At 32.7% G+C, this 26,970-nt stretch overlaps 1 protein-coding gene across 2 annotated transcripts in view; it reads right to left on the minus strand.

Annotated features, from left to right (window-relative positions):
• fry (microtubule binding protein furry) overlaps positions 1-26,608 on the minus strand; it is a 90,665-nt gene extending 64,057 nt beyond the window's left edge. For both annotated transcript variants that reach the window (XM_085944861.1, XM_085944852.1), the window contains exons 1-12: positions 26,513-26,608; positions 25,258-25,353; positions 23,937-24,343; positions 18,316-18,515; positions 16,554-16,769; positions 16,340-16,463; positions 14,145-14,366; positions 10,274-10,508; positions 7,995-8,616; positions 7,463-7,652; positions 6,681-6,892; positions 3,103-3,299 (exon numbers count right to left, since the gene is read on the minus strand). In XM_085944861.1, the coding sequence (XP_085800987.1) occupies positions 3,103-3,299; positions 6,681-6,892; positions 7,463-7,652; positions 7,995-8,616; positions 10,274-10,508; positions 14,145-14,366; positions 16,340-16,463; positions 16,554-16,769; positions 18,316-18,515; positions 23,937-24,343; positions 25,258-25,345 (2,713 nt within the window). In that variant the 5' untranslated portion in view covers positions 25,346-25,353; positions 26,513-26,608. The remainder of the gene's footprint in view (positions 1-3,102; positions 3,300-6,680; positions 6,893-7,462; positions 7,653-7,994; positions 8,617-10,273; positions 10,509-14,144; positions 14,367-16,339; positions 16,464-16,553; positions 16,770-18,315; positions 18,516-23,936; positions 24,344-25,257; positions 25,354-26,512) is intronic.
• Between the last annotated feature and the right edge of the window lie 362 nt (positions 26,609-26,970).

Consider the following 26,970-nt stretch of genomic DNA (forward strand, 5'->3'; position numbering starts at 1 on the left):
TTATTCTTCGCTGTATTATAATAAATACGGCAGTTAAAAATTGTGGCTACAACTGTTATCATGCCTAGATACATAAGGATCCAAGTGCCACACTAAAACACATAATATAGTGTTGAATTTAGCTGTGTTTACTTTAACAAAACTACCGTATTGCTTTGTTCGGATAAACTCTGTAGCCATTTTCGATGACAAAGCACTCGACTTCAAAACAAGTGACTCGTGTTAAAAACACTTAAAAATGCCATAAAAATTATTGAAAATAATAGCTTTTATTGGTGACTTATGAATTATTGTTAATTAGTGTAAGTTTTATTGATGACAAATCCATTAAAATTGGATGGTAGTCACCAGTTTTATTTTGTGGCATAGATTGTGTCAGCATTTTACATGTTTTATGGGCCATTCTAATTTAAGCGTAAAGGTGAGTTCACACTGGTTGAAAATATTATAATAATTTTTTTGTTTTTTTTTTTTAGTGAAACTTGGATTTTGTAGATTACTTTTCAGTTTTATTGAGCATTGTGTTATGTTAGTGATTGTAATTTTATGTTTTGTAAAAAAAACAATATTTATTTTTTAAATTGCGTAAATTTTTCCAAGTGCTATAAAAACTTTTTTTTGGGTAAGGTTTTAAAAATTTATAAGCATTAAATTGTACGCGAAGATAATATGTAATATTGTTGAAAAGTCAATATTCCATGATTTATATTTTATATTATATTTTATACCTACCCGTGTGTGTTTTTTTAGCAAAAAATTATACGTTTTATATATTCCTTCATAGTAATTCGTAATTTATTGGTAAAACTTGCAATCCTCTTAAATATAATAATATATATTTATTCATTCCGTGTGGACGCATCTTTACTAAATATTTACGACTTTCAATAATGAGCTCGATTTATGACTTTAAAACAATTAGGGAGACACATGAGTAATAAATGACATAATCCAGAACACAAGTTCAAGTACATTTTTAGAAATATTACGACAAATTTCTTTTCGTTTTTTGGTTGTCTTTTTCGTATTCCCTCCCGCACATGATGTAAAAATCGCTGTGAATTCAACTTTACACGGTAAATACTCGGCGCACACTCAACTCGAATGAAATATATTTTGTATACCTACTGCGCAGCCGCGAAAAATACCGCGTAGATTTGAACTGATGCAATCGTACCGGCGAATCTCGATAGATCGAGGGGGTTCGAAAGATCGATGTTTATGAAATTAAAACAACATATTTTTGACAAAGTTATCGATATGGCGGTACGAACACGAATCAGAGCATTTTTCAATACAAAAATTAATACTATGCGTGAAGTATTTCCTACTTTACCGACATTTCAATTTTCGATATCAACAGTTGCGACATCCGCCCAGTATCAGAGCTTATGTAAAAAACAACATATGTCCCATCCGCGGCGATCGGGTTAAAGATAAAAATCTATTCTTTTTAATGGGAAAAAAAGGACCTTCAAATTGTATTATATTAAACTATCATAAAATGTATATATAATGGCAAATATAGCACGTGAAATATAAATTACAAACACCATTGAAAAATTTACTAATATAATAATATTTTACTGGATAATCTTAAGTTAGATGAAAATTGTTGCAAAATGATTATTTAAATAAGTGCTATAACCATGGACATTTAATGCACCAAATTAGCCTTATTCAAAGTTTTAACATGACGATGTTTACAGTAATAATCTTATGGTATTAATATATTTTATGTTGTTATTAAATGTCTAGATGAGAAATGACAAGGTATCATAACTACAAATACTTCTTTCCAACAAAGTCTATAGACCATTTGAGCTAAGCTCGTAAATATACCACAAATTCTTCATAATTTTATTAAAAAAAACAGTGCAAATAAGTATAAAATCATTCCCAAACATTTTGGCCCAATCCAATACACTTTGTTGCTGGCTTAAAGGCTGCATATTATTCTGGAGATCTTTTGCAAATCCTCACATAGCATGGTTAGGAACACTAACATAGATATTACAATACTTTGCAGCAAGGCTTTTTTTAAAAAACAAAGATGCCGGAACTCACTTCTTGCCAAACTTCTTACCTATTAAAAAAAATGATATTCAAATATCATTTAAAGCAACTTTTCCTATGCCACGAAGTGCATAAAAAATTAAACAAACATATACAAATAAACAACGAAAGCTGTAAAAAATTAAATTGTAAAAACATCATTTATATCTGAATAAAAGTATATAGTGATTTCCATGGCCCCCACATCCTGAAGCGGGCCCCTAGTCCAGAATCTTTGGCGGGCCCCGCATTACTAAGGTTAAAGGCAGTGTGACGCTCTATAGTAGCGTGTAGTAGTGTTCGAGGTAAAATTAAGGGTATCCAGTGTATCAACAAACATTAACCAAAAAAATACAATTACACAACCACATATTTTAAAATGTTAATATGCTTGAAGGAAATTAGCGCCGCAGGCGATTTTTTTTACGATTAGAGCAAATTTGTGATGTGCATTTATTTCATTTATCTGGTCAATTCCTCAGGCTAGAGCCCTGTCAGTCTCCTCTTTGTGGGGGCCATGGTGATTTCCAAAGTTCAGTCCATTTTTTGTCTGGCAATTCGTCTTGATTCCTTTTTTAGTGTTAGAGTTTATGGCCGAATGTCTTCCACTGAGTAACTACTGATCAACGTATTTTGAAGGATCAAAAAGTGTCAAAAGATCTGACGAGTTTGATGAAGAAAAGTCCCGAATCTATTTTGGTCTTCAACGAAGCTCTTAATAAAGGTAATAATTAGATTCATTTGCGAAAATTCGCATTCACATTCTCTTGAAGAAATAATATATCAAACGCGATAGTTTTTCAGATTATATGTCTTTTCGTATGAGATGATTCAGGAAAATTAGCTTCGTCTAATATGAACATTGTTTCGTCTAATTGCTTTTGAAACGTTGAATTTAATATATCATGAAAAAAGGTGCTGGATCGCTGTTCCACCGCGTTACATTACAAAAAAAGCCCTGCTTTGCAGTATCTTTTTCATAATGAAAGTGGTTATTAAAACTAAATGATAACATGGATGAGGAATTCAATGAGTAAAATAATATACCCGGTGTCCAGATTGCGTGAGATCGGTCGCAAAACCATTGTAAATCCAGTAGAGGTGCAGCTAGCAGCGCTTGTTTTTCAGTTGGTGGCAATAGCGGTAAACATTGCTCTGCCACCACGGAGCAGCAACTATCCATTGCATCGACGAGAGAAGACTCTTCACATAGTCCCAACTTTTCCAGAAGGAGTTTTGCTTCCCTGTAATAAAACAATTAAGCCAATTTAATGATTATAAATGTAAGGTACCGGTGTTACACAGAAAAATCAATTATTGAAAAGAATTAGAATGAGATTATGTAACAATACAGTAATCTCTTGTTGAATATGGTTAACACGTAATCAACATACTAAGGCAGGGGAATAGGGGTAAAGTATCCCAAGTAGGGTAAACATAAAAATTATGAGGCATTGAAAGTCCAAGAAATACAAATAAAAATCTATGATATATTAAACCTTTCAAAGCGTTACGAATCCTGGTTTAATACGACAGTGCGCGTTGTGTTTTCAAGCATCAATAAATCATAATTAATGTCAGTCAAACATGCACAAATAGAGTCGTAAAAATCGTTGATAAGTTCAAAAATGATTATGACCGAACCTTATATTTTATATGCGACTCTAAAAATAAATATTCATCGCCTAAATCTGATAAGAAATGACGAACAAGATTGCTTCATAGAAAAGGTTTAGTCTTACCCGAGCGCCGCCATGACACATGCTAATCGTCGCTGGACAAGTGCGTCGATGACAGATTATAAACACTTCAGTATTCAGTCTACTCAAACCAATTGATAAATTTCGACAAATATTTTATTTACACTCCACTTTTAAATATTATTAGTTTGTTTTGATAATTAATCATGACACTATACCTACACTAACCAGAACACATAAAATCAACACCAATGTTCTACGTAATTTTTTTTAGCACTTCAAAATTTCAATAATTAATAAGCTTTTCATGATATTGTCTAAAACACGGGTATACACATAAAGAGACATTGCACTTCGAACTGATATAATATCTTGAATACTTCCGAAACTTATGCATTTGTGATTTCGGCAATGGTTCTTGTTGTTTAATGTCTTCTGTATAATAGGTAGTTATTTGTTTCGATAACGATTCTATCCATTATATTTGAATTCAAAAAATGTTCAAAAAAATCTATTTCTTTAGAGCTATCTCATAAATCGTCATCAATCTGGCAAAGAGGCGTAAGTCGAAAAACACAGTTTTGAGGGAAAGGCAAAATAAGATATTTTACACTTTATATTATGAATGTATTGATATAAATTTGAAGCAATATAATAGTATAGGGTGTACTACATATATATTTGAGCATAATTATTTATTTAACATGTTTTATTTCAATTAAAACAAAAGAAAATTTACATACACCTTTTTGTCAGCAAGTAACTGGATTGTATCATTTACTTACGCCATCATTAAGCATTAAAATACTTCATTTTTCATTATTTCTATCGTGATGAAGTTATTCATTAGGCATTTTCCGATTAATGAAAATATTTTATTAACAAATATAAGAAAAATACATTCATAACATTGGAAAATAGGTATTTAATTGCACAAAAAATACTATGTTATTTGAAAAATATTAAAATGACACATAAAATAAAGAAACCGATATAATTTTTTTCCCTAATTATAATTGAATACGTGAATACGTGAAATGATAATATTGACTTATAACCATTGCACGTATGCGTATTAACTGGAAGTGAAAATAAAAATGATAGTTGGCTAACAAAGTTAAATTAAGTAGTAGTTATACAATTAAGTGTAGCTGTACATTTTACTATGTAACAAACCATGCTGTAGGTATGGTAGGAGAGAAGATTATCTTAAACCTTTAATGAGGTACAGTAGAACCTCGTTAATAAGAACACGGATAATTCGAAATTCGCCGTAATTCGAAATTTTCGCAAAGTCCTGGCATATAAAAATATTCAATAGATCGTAATAAAGTACACTATTTCATGAGCCAGTCATTGAAAATTGTGACAGACTTTTCGTAAAACATAATAAATTACTTATTTTAAGAAGGTAATAAAAATAATCCTGACATTTTATGACCCATTAACACACACGGAACCGGAAATTTGGTAGGCACATCTATGATCGTAAACAATATTGATGAAAATCAAAAAAAAAATTTTTTTTACAATTTAATATTTTTCCCCCATACGTTTCATAATTCGTAATTCAATTTTTTTTTCGATTTTCGGTCCCGTGGAATTCGTATTAATGAGGATTTATTGTAAAAGTTTATAATATTTCTTATAACTATCTCAGTCACACAGTGACATCAAATTCCTATATTTTTGAACTGGTATTTTCGATGGCTCTTTATTCAGTTTACGTATTTGTACATCGTATAGATAATTATTATTCATTGAGTTTAAACATTTTAAAGAAATGCATCGGTAATTTTTATCAAGATGGCTTGTTTTAAAATAAATTTTTATTAAATTACTTTTCATGACTTTTATTACGGTCATTTTTTTCCAGTTGATCCTTTCGCTTTCATAATCATCTCGAATTCCAAGAATCCTCATATCTTTGAAAAAACTTTTAAATCCAAAAAATCATCGTAACTCATAGCATTCGACCGTGTTTAGGAAAAAGGGCGTAACCCTCACAGAACAAATTTTACAGGAGAGGCAAAAAACGTTTTTTTGAGAAATTTTAGTTTAATATTTTTTTAAAAATAGCCACAGACATTGGGTAGACACAGATAAACTTTTTGATTCCCCTTATCATGTTCAAATAAATATTGAAAGAGAGTAGTAGTTATTTCAGATGATCCTCGTTAATACCCACATGCCACGAAAAACATTGATAACACTTAGAAACTACGTTGAATATTGTAAAATTATACTGGGTCAATCTTCATTCATGTTGCGGCATCACCTTGGTTATACGTCAAACAAAGGCTGCATTGGTATTTTTTGGATGATGAAAAGATAAATTCATATCATTAAAACCCAATAACAATAATATGTAGCGATACTCGAAATGACTTTAGTCAACTGCCGCGCGGTACAGACATCGTACAGACCCCAAAAACACCATCCAAGTTGCGGATGTTGTCCGGAGTGCCGAATGATGCCATAAGTGGTCTTGCAATTAAATTAAATAATCTTATATACTGTAAGCACTTTTTGAATGAAGCTAAATAAAGAGTCTAGATAAACGAGGGGAGTTAGAGATATTACCTATAGCTAGGCTCAAAGTTATGTGGCAGATGGGTGCTTATGAGGTGCTTTACGGTTATGATAGAGAGGTATTGCACGAGAGGGATGGTTTCTGTAAATCGATTAATGAAAGATGAGTGGGGAGAAGCTGGATGAAATAAAATAATTCTACATTCAAGGGCATTCAAAGGCTGTCTAAGAAAGTTTCGACCAAAAGTAAAGGGGTAGAAACGTTTTGCATGTCATTCAAATTTTTAAAAGATTTTTGTCCATTTTACGAAAGACAGTAACTTTACTTTGAATATCATAACTTTGACTTTTGAGGGATTTAATGATATTGTGAATATTAATTTAAATTATTACCTCAAAATGTGTAAAGCCAGTCTTCTTGGGTATGATCTGCACTGGCAAAGCATCACCAGCGCAAGAGCTTCGACAACTCGAATAACTGATGCAGCAGGATCCTGTTTCTGACTGTTATTGGTGGTATTTGTATTCATGACACTGTTTTTCCAGCTACTCATCAGTTGCAGTAGCATACGCAGTCCGCTGTCAACAAGTGTGGGTGATGTATCCTGTAATAAAATTATTTGATGCCGATATTGATATGACTTTTAAGAAAAATACAATTTAAAATAGATTAGTCAATAGTCATAGGGTAGGAGAGTTGTAGAATATGCAATGTCATTAAAACCAATACAGGTAACCCTCATTCATCATGACCTCATTTCCGAATTCATTATATTGCGATTGATTTTTAATAATATTATTTATATTCTGCATTTCTTTTAACATGTGCCAGATGCCAAGAATCTATTATATATCTAGTAACTGCAGACAGGCTACGCAGAGTAAACTATGTACTTACCTAGATTCTTTTTTGCAACGCAGAAAAAATTAATGTTATTTTTTCGTGTTTTTATTAATTTTCTTATGTTGATCGTGAAATTTTGTTTATCGCAACTGTGTCCAAAATGTATCACTCGTGATCAACTAGAGTTATATGTATTAGTATTAACAAATAGTATAAATTTAGGTTAGTAGAGGGTGAATCTATTATCAATCAATTATAAACTAATCTAATAAGTTGCTGTACTTAAATAATTTTTGGAAATTTGATTTAAGATGGCTGTATATTTATTTACCTGGACATCTCTAGCCAAGAATTGTGTGAAGCCAGATAGAACATCGTGTCTCCAGTCGGGAAAATCGACTACTAGAGTTTGGAGGCTTTGATATGCTAAGCCTCCCAGTTCTTCATCCATGTGTACTGTCAAGCGCGATAGCATTTCCACCAATTCGACTCCAGTCATGTCAACTGCATCAGGTATAAGCCTAAAAATCATAAAAATATAGTATAAGGATTAGCCATAAAATTAGATCATAAGCACTTGAATCATTACAAATTATTAATTTAAGATGCTCACATGATTTAAAAAAATAAAGTTATAGAATTCAAAAATAGATTAGTATATAGGTAATATAAAAATGAGCACTTACTACCCACTACAGTTTCATTGCTGTCTTACAATGTGAATACCAAACACGACAGCAATATACATGTTTCAGTTGGTTGCCAGGATTATATTAGGCGCCACTAAGCAACAAATATGTGCTTTGCACTACATTGCTGAATAATAGAACAGGAAATAATATATTTTTTAAATTATTTATTACCTTGGTACAGCTGCCACACAGGTCCGGAATAGGTCTATGCGTGGTTTCCTATCGCCAGTGTTAATTTCCTGCTCCTTTGTTATATTTTGCGTATTTGTTTTTATAAGTGGTCGGCCATAGTGTAAGTCTAGTGCTCTCAAAATGTGGACTAAGATTCTTCTGACATGAGGAAAATACGCACTCATTCCTATGGATCGAGCAGTCTCATCGGTTAATACTTTGTTCAAAAATGTCTTCTTTACTCTCAGGGTGTTTCCTGAAGGCATAGTGCCGGTGGTTCTCGGCATGGGTGGCTCTCCTTCTTTCTGCTGCAGGCTATCGGCGACAACAAGGAAAGCTCTTAAGCCTATTGACATTCTTTCGGGAGTCATAATCATCTTTATTGGTCTTCCAACCATTAACAGATCGAAAACAATCTCTCCCATTGCAAACTCCAGTCGTTCTTGTGCAATGAATTGTATAATTTTTACAAAAATATTTAGTGGGGTGTCTCTGGGTACCACCCCCTTTGATCCTTTTGGGAACAGTGAGTTCACAATGCTTTGCAGGCGAGATTGGGTCGCTGAGTTACTCTCGCATTTAATACGTATCATGTATACCCACAACAGGCGGTATAAAGATTCTGAAACAAAAATATACCATGATTATAGTATTACCACAGTGGGAGTAAGGTGTACAGACACCATTACTTCCCGTGTGCAAGAAGTGAGCAGCGCATTGACTTGACATTGGTTTGTCTCGCTAGCCGTCACTCTTAATATTTATTGTTACTTGCCCAAACTATCAAACCTTATTTACAATGTGGTAGATTTATAGTACGAGGGTGGGTCAATAATTCCTTAGAAAAAAGCATTAAAAGTTTTTTTTTTTTTTTTTATTTCTCAACATAATCTCCTTGGAGCTCAATACACTTGGTTAGACGTTTCTCAATTTTTTTAAACCGTCAGAAAAATAAGTTTTCGGAAGGTCCTCAAAATAAGCATTTGTCCGATCGATGACTTCTTCATTTGAAAAAAAACGTTGTCCACTTAGCCATTTTTTTAAGTTTGGGAAAAGGAAAAAGTCACTGGGGGCTAAATCTGGCGAATACGGTGGGTGGTCGACCAATTCGAACTTCAATTCTTCAATTTTAGCCATTGATCGTAAACATGTGTGAACACGGGCATTGTCCTGATGAAAGAGGATTTTTTTCCTGTTTAAATGAGGCCGTTTTTCTTCAATTTTGTTTTTTAGCTGGTCCAATAAAGATGCATAATAATCCCCTGTTATTGTTTTTCCTTTTTCCAAATAGTCAACGAAAATAATTCCACGTGCATCCCAAAATACAGTAGCCATAACCTTACCAGCTGATTTTACGGTTTTCGCCTTCTTTGGACATGGTTCGCCTTTCGCAATCCACTGCTTTGACTGTTCTTTCGTCTCGGGAGTATAGTGGTGTACCCATGTTTCATCTACAGTCACAAAGCGACGAAAAAATTCATCCGGATTGCGTTGCATGAGCGACAACAGGGCTTTAGAGGCCACCACCCTATTGCGTTTATTGTCGACTGTGAGCAAACGCGGCACCCATCTTGCAGAAATTTTTTTCATGCCCAATTTGTCATGTAAAATAGAAATGACGCTACCTTTTGAGATCCCTGTAACCTCAATTATCTCACTCAACTTTAATCTTCGGTCACTTAACACCATATCGTGGATTTTATTGATCATTTCTGGTGTAGTCACCTCTACAGGCGGTCCTGAGCGTGGTTCATCCTTTGTTGATGTACGACCACGTTTAAATTCATTTAACCAGTTATAAATAGTTGCAAGTGAAGGAGCAGATGTGCCGTGAACTAAATCCAACTCATTTTTTATTTCCTTTGCTGTTAACCCTTTTATATTAAAATGTTTATTAACAGCTCTAAACTCAATTTTCTCCATTTTTGTAAACAAGCAATTTTTTTTTTTAAATGTCCGAGAAACACACAACAACCCGACCAATCTGATTGAAACTTCGCAGCATACTGAATCGGTAGTGCCGCTGCATGAAAACAAACCGCTTACAGTACTAGTCGCGCCACCTGTCGGCTTTTCTAAGGACTTATTGACCCACCCTCGTACATATAAGAATCATTATTCTTGAATTGGATCCACAAGTCATGTATGATTCTCTTCTTTTTTTTTTCATCTACAATCTGGTGTGGATCTTTGCCACTTCCTAAGGAAGTTTCTGAATAGTTTTTTTTATGAGAAAAGATTTGGATAGATTAAAGTGTTATTTAATTTAATATACATACCCAAGGCGACTCGGCACATCTTGGGATCCCGATTCTTCAAATGGGAGAGACACATTGCAAGGAAACAGTGCCAGTTGGCAAGGAAGAACGACTTCTGGGAGACACATAGCAGACATGTCACCAAAGGAAACAAAGCCAATCTGTGCTTTGACTTAGTGCTGGCATCAAGCGTTTGGCTGTACAGCATTTCCACAAAATTCTTCAAGCACGGGACATTTACTTCATTCTTTACAGACTGTAAAAATAGATATTCTGTTTAAAAAAGGCATGCGAATATTGACAACAGGTATTGTTAATTATTGTGAACAAAAATACCACTGAAAGACTAATAATCTCTCCGCTTCCGTGTTACTTTGGCCATTGCAATACTAAACGTGTTAAAGGTTTAAAAAGAATGAATGTGTTTAACTTTACCATAATATACCATGTGTATCAGATACAACGTATCTTATATAATATGTCAGAAATATATCATATTAGAATAACGGCTACATTTTGTGTTTGGTTAGAATCCAAAATTAATTTGTGTAATTAAGTAGGACTGCGTGATTTCAATAAAATGATTATTCTAAAATAGCAACATCGCCCAAACGGTTCCTTTAAATTAATATCAACAATATTTCAAAATTTTACAGGTAAATTAAGCTGCCTACAAATATAACTGCATACTTTTACAATTTTATTGTACATGTAAACACGGCAGCGGCGAAGACTCCATAGCCTATTATTTAACTCTTTTACTCCCAGCTGATTTAGCCTAGCATATGCGAAAACTCCCAAGCGTTTTTTGACAAAAAATTTTAAACGATTTAGTTTTTTTTAAATAACTAATTCTACACATGTTTTAAAAATTTGAAACTTTTTTTGTGTGTTCTCAATGGTGTATAAAGCAATAATAAGTAATAGTATTGATAGTTTACATCAATAAAACAAAAGAAAAAAATAATGTATCAATATTTATTTAGAAATGAACGGATAAAACTATGTTTGAACAACAAAACAAGTGTGACAACATTTTTTTATTTATAATTAATATATCAAATTTTATAATATAATCTATCCTTATGTAGTAACAGAAAAAAAAATAAACATATTATTATTTCTCTATGAAATAGAATTTTTATAAAGTAATCAAAAAAAATCGTATAGTGTCAAGGTATTCAAGAATATTATTCAATTCACGAAATCGCAAGAGAATACGATACAGTATCGAGGACTAACTGATATGGGAATGAAGTAATTTCAAAAAATAAGTCTCAAAGCACTAAATCATTTATAATAATATTTATATTCATGTATTTTTTCACCATCTTACCGAAAGTACAGTGGCATCCATTGTTAGTTCAAAAATTACAAAACTCAATTTGTAATGTGATATATGAATCATAAAACAACTAAAAGAAGTATCAGAATTTAAAATGTGTCATAAAAATAATGTTTTATTATTTTTATGACCCTCTTTGGTCTCGAGTTCGACAGCAAGAGCAATTATGACTTGTGAGTTATTAGGGTATGCCAAATTATAAACAAGTGCGGCACTAAAATAAATATTAGTCATGCCCAACACAGAGTGAATATAATGCTTTGTTTACATGAGACGAAATATGACGGGAAAAAATTTGGAATAAATCGTAAATTTGGTTCCAAACTTCACAGATGAAAACTGAACTGAAGAAACTTTACAGATGGAGTTTTCGCATAGGTATGGTGGGCCGAAATATCGGCCGAATGGGAGTAAAAGGGTTAAAGCCTGCTTTCAAGAAATATAATTAATTGTCTATTAAACGTATTTAAATACAGTATAACTTCGATAATTCGAAACTCGCTAAATCAAATTTTTCGTCAATGCCCCCAAGAATCGCTGACATTGACAATTTTTCACATCCACGATGGTATAAATATTGCAGACTAAACATACATACTTATTGTTTTCATTGAACTAAGAATACAATTAATTATTACCCTACCTAAACGAAACCGTAATAGAAAAAAATATTTTTCTATCTACAAATATCTAAAATTATACCGTTAAGGGTGAGAGGCATGCCAGCAGAGAACCTAGCGGAAAAATACGAAGCTTGCAATACGAATTTTTTTTTGATATTTACAATTTCAACTGTATGTAAAACTGTGTGTAAAAGTTTAGTTTTTAATTTAAAGATAAACTTATAATTGTGATATACAGTATAACCTCGATAATTCGAAATCCAAGGGACCCTGAAAATTTGATTTCGAATTAGCGAAAATCGCTATAAATCGAATTTTCCGAAGAAAAAAAAAATTTTCGTAAATTTGTATGGAGACGATGCAGTATTGAAAAATAGTGTTACGTGGTATTTACCAGTGAAAAAAGTAATTCAATGGTGAACTAGTTCGAAATATGTGTTTTTTACACTTTGTAATTAAGCACTAATTACTGAGTAATCAGACATCCAGTTAGATAGGTACCTACCAAGAATACAAATTCTTAAATAAGAATGTTGTTCCTTTCGAAAATCTAATCTAGATTCATACAAATTCACAGTAAAAACGGGTACCTATGTAGGTGTGTATTATATTTAAAATAAAATTCTTTAATATCCTATAAACAGTAATAAAAATGTCAAGAGAATTCATTAAGTCAATTAGTGAACTAGTCCTGTCAAACAAAGGGTCACTGTGTATTCATTATTGCCAGTTTAATCTAAACATTCAGTTGTTATCAACTCAAATTTTAAAAGATAAGAAACTCAATATTTATTAAAATACATATTAAAAACGTAATTCTGTCAGTTATAAAAAAATGACACAAGTTAGTTACTTAATAATTACGAAATTTCGTAAATAAATGTTTTTTTTCACTGAAAACCATTTAGTGGCCATGTGCTAAGATTACCTTGTAAAACAACATTTTTTTCACATTAATAAAATAATGGATTCTGAATTTACTTGAATGACAAGTAAATGTACCTTGATTGACATCCCCTGCAATAATAATAATAATATTGATGCTTGGATATGTCATAGTACATTGGGAGTTTTTGGGTTTTTCCACAACTTAAACTTTGGGTTTTGCCTCCCATCAGTAAATTTGCAGGTGTTTGCCTACTTAATTGCAGTCATTAAATTTATTACTTTCCAAGAAAATAAGTATTTTACTATCATTTATTTCGATTTATATGGATAAAAATGGCCTTTGGGACCAAATTCCATTTCGAATTACGAAATAACGAAAATTTCGATTTATAACAAACTTTTTGTATGAAAAATGATTCTTGGGGGTTAAAATTTACGAAAAATTCGAAAAACGGCGAAATTCGAATTATCGTTTTTCGAATTATCGAGGTTCTACTGTAAATAAAAAGGATTTCAAGTTATAGACATTTATATTTTTATAAAAATCGATGTTTTTTAAAGTAAATATAAAAAATATTAAGACAATGAATTAGTCAAAAATCTAAACAGCAAAAAATTGAAACTTAATAAACTAAATTTTAATAATAAATATGACCATAAAATATTATGTAATAATAAGATGTGACTCTGCAACGAATTCAAAGTTTTTTACATTTTTTTACAATTGTAAGTTTATCTTTAAATTTAAAAAAAAATAAAAAACTTTTTAATGTTTTCAGATACATATTATTTAATTAATACAGTTGAAATTGTAAATTATCAAAAAAAAATCTCAAATTGTAAGCTTCATATTTTTCCGCTAGGTTCTGTGCTGGCATGCCTCTCCCCTTTAAATAATATTATATAGGTAGATAGAATATTTTTTATCTTTTGTGGTTTGGTTGAGGCAGGGTGAAAGCAGGTGACTAAATTTCTTAGATTGGCATCTTTTTCTCTCGATCTTAATGTATAATTTGAATAAAGTGATAATAATTACAGCAGCAACAGGAACTAAAATCTCGACAAATAGTCCAGCGAGTGCATGTTTGACATCCTTGTCTTTCACTTCTAAGAAATACTGAGCGCATTCTTGCAGGAACTGAAACGAAGCCTCGAACTCTTCTATGGGTACCATTTTTACACGGAAGAACTTCATGCCCATCAGAAGAGATATAATACTTTGAGTTGTGTGCGGGGAAGGCTCCCTGCTTTTTAATTCCTGAAAGTACAACAGATTATTAATAAACTTGATGACTAATTTGAATTTATGTTTTTCCACAGTACCCACTTACAAGTCAGTTTAAGCCTGGCTATCTTATGATAAAGATAGATATTTATCTGTTTGTACTCAACACGATTCCATTAGGATTAAAAATTTTGGAAAAAGTGTTCGAAATTACACTTATTGCTAGAAATGCGAAAAGTACGGCGTTTGTCATTAATTTTCAGATATTTTATGAGTTACCATGTGAAACTAGATAACATTATATAGTACAAGCAGTAAGCAAAATATATACCTTCAACTAAGAGCTTCCAAACCGGTTATAACCGAAACCGGCTAACCAGGTAATCGCGGGTTTCTAAACTAACCGTAAATCGGGTAATTTCACGCGGTTAACCGGTTAAAATTATTAGTAGGTATCTAAGTACATGAACTAAAGAGACAAACAGCCAAAACAGCATGTGAAAGCTTTTTCAGAAACATCACGTCATAACAAAAAATCAACAACTGTCTTACACTAATAGTAATAAAATCTCCTTCCTAAATTATTACTTTATTACATACCCTTTAAATGGCTTACTTTACTATTTCCTAGAATTAATAATAGCGCAGCTGCCCATAAGGATTACACGTGTGTCCCACAGCCAATCTATAAAGAGCTGTGGGATAATATCCACAAGTTCCTTGGGTTTTTTGCTTAATCCCCCAAATTGAGTGCACTTATCTTGCCCTTAAATAATTTTGCATTTATAAAAATATATTGTAAATATGTAAAATAATGTAAACACATTTCAAATAAAATAGTAACATATTAAGTAGGTATATTATGTTACAGTGTCTTGGCAAAAATATTGTTTTGATTTATGCACTTTTCAAAAGTGTCTATTATTATTATCTATTTTTATTATTGAATGATTGCAAAATCAAATAGCATACCCTCATTATGCTTATTTTAATCACTACCTTTTTGTAAGCAGGTAATAAGATTCATGTTGTCATTGATAGGATTTTCCTAAAATAACAAAGCTATTAAATTCTAAAACCACTTTTTATAAGTGATATGTTATTAAATAATTTAGTACCTAGTATAGAAGTGTTATTTGAAAAATAATAATTGTTATGTTTTTTATCTATCATGTTGGTACAAAATTATAATCATATTAAAAAGGTAGGTAAAATATACTTGATAATAATTAATTATTTCTAGTATTAATTGCTGACTTACTGTGGATTATTATAATGCCAAAAAATTAAAAAAGATGAACAATTAGTAGGAAATGTTTATAATGACTTTGTTTACCATAGACCAGGCATGTCCAATTTGAAGTAGGCTGTGATTAACTATCCACTATCCAGTATCAGAATGCAGTGATCTAGCACACTCTACCTTTGTCATTCTTTGGCATTACAAATTAAACAACAGATATTGTTATAATCCCAGCTAAATCCGCAATATCCCATTCATCGTGAAAATGGTGAGATTGGTCTTTCTTTGGGCAATCATTGTCAAACTATTGTCACTAAACTATTTTTAGAGTTCCACCCATTCATTAGTTTTAGGCACCATTATGAAAAACAAATGTCAAAAATAATACTCACTTCAAATCATTCAAAACATATTCTTAACAATATTATATGTATGTCTAGAATAATTAATATTAATAAAATTATTTATATTATGTACGCGAGTGATATCGTGTCACATGATCCTTTTCAATAATATGTGTTTGGATCCAGAGCATGGACATGTACGTAGTAGGTTCAGCAAGTGAATATATCTCATTAATCGAGAGGTGGCTAAAATCCACGTCTATTTGTAGACAAAGAAAAAAAATGTGCAAAAAATAATATCGAAAATACTTGAAAATTCATTTTTTAAATACGACAGTTATAACCGGTTACCCAGTTAGTAATTTGCAAAATAACCACTAACTGGGTAGTATTTTTCCTCCGGTTAATTGGAAGCCTACCTTCAACTCTGCAGTAAATTTCTTCCGAACGGCCATGAACCTGGACTGAGCGAGGACACCAATCACTTCAGCATAAAGATCAGCTATAATGTGGATATTAGCTGCATTTGGACTCGATTGAATACTGAAACAAAAAATTAGAATGATTAGATCAAAATCTCTTAACTACAATATCACAGGTCGATAATGTTAAGAGATGTTGCTATATTCTTACCCTTCTTTATAATTAAATCGTTTGAACGCCAAGTTCTCAATGTGATCGACGAGGTCTTCGTGACCTGGATGAAATGTCAACTGCTTCAGTACTTCAATTAGTCCGAGGCAAAAGAGAAAATCGACTGCGAGGTCTCTCCGTTCCGATTGCAACTCCTCGGAACTCCTTTCAATCGTTTCGGTCACAGGACCACTTCCTGAGACTATATTCATTATGCTGAAATAAAAATATGAAATATGTAGAAATCGGTAGAATGTGTACAATTAAATATAATATAAATCAGTCGACCTTGAATTAAATATAATGTGGATACATTCATATTCATTTCACATGACAAAAAGATGAAAATTATTATTATTAAAAAAACAATACAATAATACACAGTATTGTGAAAGTAGATTCAAAATTGTTCTGTTTTATATCAACCATTATTTACCAAAACACTTTAGTACCTAGTTACTCACATTTATCTAATAGATATGTTTTTTACTTTACATAACAAAGAAATAATTGTATAAATTAACAGACTAGGTAGGTTATAATTATAAATAATGATTACATGTAAATTGTATGTATGTAGTTTGCAGTATAATAGTTCACCAGAAACAGATGGCCATATAGCATTGAGATCAAAAAATGACACATTGTTCGAGGAGCATTTAACAAAAATCTACTTCTGAATCTTCAGAATTCTATACTAATATACCTACTATATAAGATTGTATTTCTAATTTACTCATTTTCTTGTCTTTTCCTTGAATTCCATTCCGGTGGTTTTAATTATGTATTTTTTAAGTGTTTTATTTTTACACGATTTGATCTCAATGCTATATGGCCTTATGATACAGCGAACTGCATAAGTACAATTTTTCGGACGCAATATAATGAATTAAATTTTTTCATTTCTTTTCATAATCAGTTGTAAATGTCCTAACTGAAGAAACCAGTAATTTTATTCAGTGATTTATTTTTTAAATAAAACATGAGAACACTAAAAAAGTCAGTCTGTGTGGTGAGCACAATATGCGAAGTAGTGAAATTTTTTGTTTTGCTCTCCATTCTCGGACATGCTGTCGTCCTGTTTTAGGAGTTTTTTGAAACACTCTTTCCATCAACCTGCCTTTCTTTTGTAGGGAAAGTCACTACTGTTATGTGAGCAGTTCATAATGCTTAGCTATTTCCAGGACGCCATGTTTGCATTAGTTAGGCAAGTGTTAATTATCAAGTCGTCATAATTTCTATACATAATAAATATGTATCTGGTGATCACTAGCAATGTTCCCTGCAAGGTATGCGCGCGCACACCTACCAAAATGTGTGCGCACACATGTTTTCATCCCCCGCATAGTCCTCACACATTCATCATAAAGAACGAATCCTTGCGATAAATTTAAATTGGAATGGCTCTCTGAAATCGCCGAAACAGAAATGTCATCTTCAATGCATTCGCAAAAAGTAAGGATTATTGGTGATATCAACAGATGATTGTGTCAAATGCATCATATTATGCTCCGCAGCAAATATGCAAGGAGAATTCACGTCTGAAAAGAAGTGGATTGAATGGAGATTGTATCTTTTAAAAAGGCATTTAAGTCAAAAAGTACATGGGATGCTGTTACGAAATTGAAAAAATTGAAAATAGATTGACTTTTGAAAATAACTGACAGGTGACACAACCCTAGTTAGGTCACTGCTCAGATCAGATGCGTTGATGATCCGCACACACAATAGAAAAATTAGAGGGAACGTTGATCACTAGTACCTTTTGTTTTTTTGGTCTTGTTGTGGTTTCTTGTGCTGGTCAGCTACGTGTAGTGAATGCTGCATTTGTCTTTCAAGCCATCCAAATAACGCTCGAAGCAGTGAAGGTAGACAATGCTCGGCTACAGTACCAAAAGCACAAAGTATCTGGTCCAAGTGTGGATCTTCTCCCCTTTGAAGTGTTTTAGAGAGCGGCTTTTCCTAAGAAATATAATGGCAGATGAATTATTTTTATACAGTGGCGGCTCGTGGATAAGATACCTGGGGGTGATGCGGTGGATTAAAAATAAAAAAAATGTTTATTTGGATTATATTTTACTATTAATTAAATATAAATTGTTAATTATATTAATATGTAATTAAAATAAAGAACTTTGCATAAATTGCTTGAAGAAATAAATTTTAACAATGTTAATAAATCATTAAAGCTATATTTCTTTTCTCCGCTGTAGCGCGCGTATTCTCGTACGAGCGCAGAAACGACGAAAAACTGTCGGGCCGGCAGTAACAATCAAGCTCCCAGCTGCGTGCCCCCCTCCCCGCACCCGCCTACGCCCATTCAAGCATATTCGTTTGAAAACGGTACAGCAGTACCGCGGTGTATGATAATTATCAGATGTATCGATGCGCAGGCGAGCTTAATTCACTCTTAAATGATATTGGTATTTTAAAACATACATAAATTTATGTATATTATAATATTTCATTTTCCTCAATTTGCTTGGGGGTGCTGTAGTACCGCAGTGCATATGGACGAGGCTTATTGTATAAGGTTCATATTTCTAAATGTCAAGAAGTCTACAATTCAATTACTAACGATATTTTTGAGTTTCATGAGTAAATGGTTAGTTAATTTTTTTATCATATTGTATTTAATAAATAGCATATGCCTTATCTTATGAGACGATAAACCCTTCACATTGGTCAGCATAAAGCAGTGGTGCGCAAATGCGGCCCGAAATGGCATTTGTTGCGGCCCAAAATAACAAGTACTTCATGACCAAATTTTTCATTGAATATTGTAAAAATCTGTATTCGATATGTGAACAAATTATGCAGTAGCAATGGTATATAATCTGAATCGTCACTGATAGATAATGCTATTTTTTATTATTTAATATGATTATATTTTCATGGGTATAGATTTGTGACTAAAATTTATCTTTTTACAATGAGTGGTGCTGGTGCAGTCTATTTTTAGATTATTGTTTTCAAAACGCGCATTTTGGTGTTAGTTCTCCAGAAATTTTGTCAGTGCACGACTTTTGTGAATCGATATTAAAAAATTCCTAAAACAACGTAAGCAACACTTTTTGGTAAATTGCGTTTTAAGCCGAGAACTGGTCAATATCACCAAGCGCGTAAGTGACAAAAATATTACATCATTACGCAATCTCATTCATATGAAATTTTTTTAGGGTCTGTGCCTTTTAGTGTTTTAACTTGTTATCGCATTATAAAGTAGAGCAAAACAATGTAACCGACATTATTTGATAGTGTAAGCTACCGTACGGTTTATTCGGTGGTCCGTCTGGTAGTGAGTTGTGCGAAAACCGATATGAGAAGAAAGCACGCGCCATCCAGTAGAACATGCTGAGATAAAATAAGCCTGGTAATAGAGTTTATTGAACAATAATTACTCGCCGTTCCATCTCACTACTATCGGAACAATCTACGAAGAATAGTATCTTCCTGTAGATTTTCGAAATTTTAAAAATGTATATAAAATTTACACTGAAAATTTAGATTCTTTGAATGAATTCACTAATGTCGAGAGTCAGAATGTTTTCAGAAAAGTATTTAATAGACAGTTCAATTTGAGTTTTCATCTAAGTAGGTACAAAAAAGATAAGTGTTTTTTTTTGCGAGAAAGTAAAAATTATGTCTGGTGACGAGAGACTTCGACTAATTGAAATGGATACTTAGAAATGTCCCCTTACCGTAAAGGATAAATGCAAGATGTTCCTTAATGATCTGGCCAAAAGTAAAAATTACAATGACGGTTTGTGCGCAAGTTTTGACCTCGAGAAGATGCTAAACACTCCCCACGATGAAACCGTAAATTTATATTATAGTCGAAAATACACATGTTATAATCAAAGTATCTACGAAAGTGGAACAAATAATGGATACTGCTTTTTATGGGGTGAAACTGATGGTAAGCGTGGCAGTAATGAGATCTCCACAATCATGCACAAATCTTTGGACAGGACTGACATACTTAGCGGGAATAAAATCAAGGATTTTATTATACTGTGATTGGTCAGAATAAAAACCGGGCAACACTGGCTGTGCTATCTTATTTTATGAAAAATTCAACTTACATTGAATTGATAGAAATCTTAGACTATAGATGTCACTCATTGCATTGCTAAATGAAGCTGCGTGCCGTGCGTTTGGTTTGTTGGCGAGCGAACGCATTCGTATACAAATGTTTGAGACCATAGACCATTTTGCTTTCGCTAGTGCTCGCCCAAAGTGCTCGCACTAGACGCTCAGAATTAAAATATAATTTTCTATTTTTTTATGTTATATAGTATTTTTAAGCGGTCAAAATGCAACCATTATGTAAAAATATCCATAATTTAAGCTATTTTAAAGAAACACTAGGTAACTTGATATTAAAATATATAATAATATACAAATAAATTATCACGAACATGTATCAATTTACTTATGAAACGTAATACCATCTTCTTGCTTATCAGTACGGCTACCACATTTTAATACAATACACAGAACCATCTTTTCTACTTAATTAACTAAAAATATTTACCACTGACTTTATGTTTAATACAAAAAATATCAATTTCAGCAACACGTGCTCGTAGGTTATCGACGCTTAGTTAAACTACAAGCTAAGATTTGGCAGCGACACCATAGCAAACAATCTCACACATCTGTAAACCTTTTATCTTACTCTAGCGCGTGTCGTAGAGATTATAAGGATGCCAAATACTTTCTCACTCACACTTATGCATCGTTTATTCAGGCCTTGATAGAAATACATTTTCTATTAAAGGGTCATACTACGGTGCCGGTCGATTCCATTCATGCGACAATTGAATCATTTATATTCATAGTAGTTTGAGCGCCATCAGAATGGCCCACCATCATTTCCAATGCTAGGTCTTCATGTCATATGCAGAATTCCGTGACTGGAAATCTTTCGCTGCCACTTGCACTCCTTCAAAACTTAAAATTAAATTTGGTGGACTACGTAAGGCATTATTTTAAAAACTTGGCAAAAATTGCACTCTGGTGACAGTAGGACTAAACTGTTAGACCTAGAAAATGTCACCAGATCCCGATCAAGTGCCGTGATGCTTTAAGCGCAGCCACCCTTACTGTATAGTGCTAAATCACTGATATCGGAGATCAAGTATAACGATCTTAAAAGTCTCTGTGTTAAAGGTAATATCCCTCAGAGAATGACGGATGAGTTTACGAAACTGTCACATGGATTATCATTGAAAGATACTTTACCTGAATCCGATCAGGAAGATGTGAATGAGGATAATACACCGATTACTGCGTATAAAATGTGGGGCAACAATTTTTTTGTAAAACTGAATAGTGGATTACAATTTTATTTTATAATAATTAGTAGGTACCTAAATTTAATTATGTAGGAGTAGATGTACCTATTTCATTTTGAAAAATAATAGTAATAATAATATAAGCGAAACCTTCAAAATACCATTTATTTTTATTTTACCTATATGTGTTTAAGTACCTACAAGCAAAAATATTAATTTAAAAAGCCAAAGTATTTTTTAATTTATTTAACAACGCCCCCTTTCATAAAATAAATAGGTACTTATGTTATTTATTATAATACTTAATTATTAATGCCCTGTCATGATAATTAGCATCAAATTTAAATAAATAAAAATAACTACGCCAAATAGCGTAAGCGACATGTCTGGAAAAAATATCACATCATAGACATATGCAAAACAGCGTTACCGCCACTATCTTGAAAACTAAAAGCACTAATACAATTGTATTATAATTTTAGTATAGGCAGTAACCAATTAAACCACATTAACCATTCATTTTTGAAACTAATTACGAAAATAATTTAAAAAAACCGTCTCTAAAATTTGTAAATTGTCACTTACGTTGTTCTGCCGATCATGGCTCGAATGTGAATTTATTGGATTTTGGAAAAGACACAAAAGAAACCTTGTATAAATAATTCTTCCTCCTCAGTTGTATGTAAGCTAAATCCTGTCCGTAAATTTGTACGTATGCAGTTTGCCGTATCACACTTCACCGTGAAATGTTGTATCGGAAATATATGGTTGTATATTAAAGACTGTCCAACCTCTTTGGGTCATATAATAGGTACTGAGATAAAATTTATGTCTAAATAAAACACGGTTCTTGTCGGTTTACAGGAAACCCGCGGCAAATAAATTTTGACAATATCCGATATACTGGATTATTTGTTAGGTTATGTCAGGGTTTCCCAAGCTATGTTCCGCCGAACCTGAATAGGTGTTCCGCGACCATTTGGAAAGGTTTTATACACTGCAACACATTTAAAGATCTTCTACTAGGTAGAAGTAAAATAAGTAAAACTAAAATAATTAGAGAATCTTCTTCATATTGAAACGCGAGTGATGATCAATCTCCACTGATGGTTAAGACCTCAAGTATCTAGGTCATGGCTTCCACAAGGGGGTGGGGGCTGACTGGCCTGGGAGCCTGGGCTTACAGGGGGCCCGGCGTGAGAGATCAACCAGCCAAATGAGATAAACACACATCACAAACATGCACTAATAGTAAAAAATGTCGCCTGCGGCGCTTGTTCACTTCAAACATGCTAACATTTAATAATATGTGATTTTGCCATACAATTTTTGATTATTGTCAATATTTGACATGTCTACATAACTATGCATATCAACATAAAAGTGGGTGTTAAAAATACAAAAAATCGCTAAAAATGCCCTTAATTTTACGTCAAACATCATTTGGAATATGCAACTGTAGATCGTAACATTGCCTTTAGTCTGAGTGATAAGTAGGAGGCCCACCAAAGATCCTAGCGTGGGGCCCGCTTCGGGATGTGGGGGCCATGATCTAGGTGCCATCTTTTCTGACATCGTGCGTATATTGTTTTTACCTGACCGGCTTGACAAGTCTTGTCAGTTTAACGACAGTTTCCAAAATTGACAGAACGGTTAGACGCACTAATAAATAACCTAAAAAATAAACTAAGTGTTTCGTTAAAATTTCCGGGTTTGCGAAGTGTTCCATTGCAAAAAAATTTTGGGAAACCCTGGGTTAGGTTTTTTTTTTTTTTTTTAGAATTATTAATAACCATGTCCTTGCTTTTTCGTACAAGGTGGTTTGTTAGTAATTTTGAACAATCACAAACACCCAGGCTTTGAGAAAAACACATAAATGTTTTTGTCATGACCGGGAATCGAACCCAGGAACTCTCGGGTGGAAGGCGAGCGCCTTACCAACTGCACCACGAGAGCCGCCTACCCTGGGTTAGGTTATGTTCTAATAAAATTGGAACATTATTGTCTGCATTGCTCCACAAACAACGTGTAATTTTTTCATCTTGACAAGCTCACGGTGAACCAAGCTAAATGTATAACTCACCAGGGGTTCTGTCATAACGATCTCCATTTTCCTCTCAGCTTGCACCGTAAACTCTACAAATAGAGTACGCATGACAAATTCTCCAGGTTTCAGGTCAGTATCTACGGCAACTGGTGGCAGACACGGTCTCTCTTTGTGGGCACCCCAAGGCAACATGGTTCCTCGAGACGAAAGACTAGACGTAGCAATGCTTCCATTTACAATATACATGCTCTCCATATTCTCGCCCCCAATCTTAAACGATGCATTGTATTGCTTATTTTGAGTCGGTGGTTGTATATGTGACAGATCTTGCTGGGCTTCAGCGACAATAACATTCTCTGCGACAGGTTGTTGGGTTGATTGAGCTTGGAATACAATGCTACTCTCCGATTCTGCTTCACTTGAAACCGTGGATGAATGGTCTTCTGAAATATGTAAATAGTCAAATAATTGAAGAGTGGACATTATTGCATAGAGATAGGACATTTTATTATGACAGAGGTCGCAATGATGATAGAAACGGAGATGATAATTCATTCTCATTCTTTTAAAGTTATCTATGCAAGCAAGCGATTGCCTTGTGCCATCATAATTCTTATTTCGGCTCTAATAAGTTACAAACAAGCTCAAATATTAGTTATTAAAATCCCCATTTCCAATTCTTATTGCAACTCATAATAAATTTATAATGTCGTGCCGGCACGTAAATATATTACACCAAATAAAGATCATAAACCCAACAGATATCTGAGTTACAATAAATTAATACTTGTGTACACCTAAATAGCTAAGCTGTGTGATGATTTTACCAAAATTTTAATATAATTATTTAGGTAGCACTGAACTGAACTAAGCAAGCAATAACAAGTCAAGGCGTTAAAAGTTAAAGATGGGCGAACCGATTTTTAATTTAAAATACGTGGCAGATGTTAAGAAATACCCCTGCCTAAATAATTACAGGCTGCCAGAATATTCCCGTTAAGATATTACGGAAAAAGCTTAGAATGAAGTAGGAAAGACAATGGGTTTGACAGTTTGAGGTTATGAGATTATTATGTTTCAGTAGCGCCATGTGCGGAGCGAGCATCAGCCACTGGCCAGTTTACGAATTCCATCACCAACCAGTTGGTCAGATTTTAGTTTCTGCTTGAGCGGATGACCTTAGAATCATCCTTTACGCACACCATAAGCATATTTCTATTTCTTTCACATTATCGACATACATTGTTATTAACAAATAAAGCCATTTTCAAAAACTGACGATCAGTCTCTTTATCTAAATCACAATAATATTAGGTTAGTTAGTTAATTGATAAGAAATATTAAAATATTAAGCTACCTGATATGTCATCATTTTGTTCAACGCTATTGTGTCCATCAGAGGGTTTTGTAGGGGCACCGTCTTCTTCGTTTTTAATATCTAACATACTTGTCTCTGAAATAAAATTAAAGTTTTATTAAAAGTCATTAAAATATATAAACTAACAGTTATTCTATTATATGTTGTAGAGCATCAAAGGTGGCCTAGCTGTCCAGGCATTTCTGAAGCCTTTGTATGTTTCTTTTATATGGGTTTGAAACGGTGAAAAGACCCAATGAGTTGAGCAAGTAAAAACATTCCCATAAAAAAAAAAAGTTAATTCCATTCTGTGGAGTCTCATATGCCTTGCTTGCTAAGTTTTGAAGAGCCATTGAGAGTTAAGGAATGATCATGGAGGCAATATCAAAAAGATGATGAGGGTAAGATTGTGTTTAAATGTGTGTTGTCGAAAAACGTTACTTTAACTGACAGCTCTGTTAGCTGAATATTGAATTTTACAAAACGATTTCTCATATTTACGTAAATCTACGAGATTAATTACATTTTTGACATGAGACACTTATATCAACGAGACGGACAGTAAACTACGTTGGAATATTTCTAAATAAACGATATTTGAAATGAGATTAACAGAGCATAGAAAGTAATGTCACTGGGGAAGAGAATTATGGAAGATTATTTTTATATTTGACAGTTGAAAATCTTCTGATAACCATAACACGAGATTAATCTAAGCCTACAACTTATTTATCATTCTACAATACATAATTTCGATCGCTTCTTCATTTTATTGGTAAATACATAGGTTCTTTACGGAAAACTGCCTACTCGCAAAACAAACGATTGTCTTTCTCTTGGCACAACGATAAGAATATAACGATTGTGAGATCTAAATAAGTAAATGATTGATATTTTGTACGCCCCTTTCAATTTATTCTATGTCGTCAATTTTATAGCTTGTAAGATACGCTGTCATACTCTTTGATAAGTCTATATAAAGGAGGAGCAAAACTGTAACGCAGTAAAACCTAGATGACACCAAAATAGTTATGAAAAAATATACGTTATGAAATACTGACATTTTTAGAAATATATTCTACAAAGGACTTTTAAAAAGATTCACGTAAATGAAACTACAAAGTAATTAATACCTATTTTTATTAATTATTTCTTAAGCAACACTAGAAAATCACTATCGCGATTTCATTGTAAATTAATCGATATTTAACGGTATTTTAGTATTTATTATTACAAAATAATTGAATAAACTCACGTCAACGTTTATCACAGACATCTGAGAGTATAAAATTAAATAAATAACAAATCTCAATTCGTAAAGTGTGAAATAAACCAAAACAGCCGTGACAGTGAGCATAGATAATAGTGATTAAGTAAAGTCATACCAGTATTACCATCGTTTTGTCACTGAGTATGGGCCAAGTATCGGCAATACCAATCATAATAATAAAATAATTTTCGCAGAAAAATAGGTACCTAGATAGTTTATGCACGTGCTTTTTTGTTTTCGAGATTATAATTATTATCATGGGAGATATTAATATTTAAAATTTAGTGACTTGATACTTGTACCAATAAATTAAGTGTACACCTACGATTAGGTACTTATATTTATTTAAACTTTTAACACGAATCTATCATTTGTATCTCTTATTAGCAAGATTTGATTTTGAGTGGCCGTCAAGTATTAACACCAAATACTTTTTTCCTAAT

This window comes from Rhyacophila brunnea, unplaced genomic scaffold (assembly GCF_057557595.1).
Source record: "Rhyacophila brunnea isolate RB1 unplaced genomic scaffold, BYU_Rbru_1.0 scaffold_1, whole genome shotgun sequence".
Classification (NCBI taxonomy): domain Eukaryota; kingdom Metazoa; phylum Arthropoda; class Insecta; order Trichoptera; family Rhyacophilidae; genus Rhyacophila; species Rhyacophila brunnea.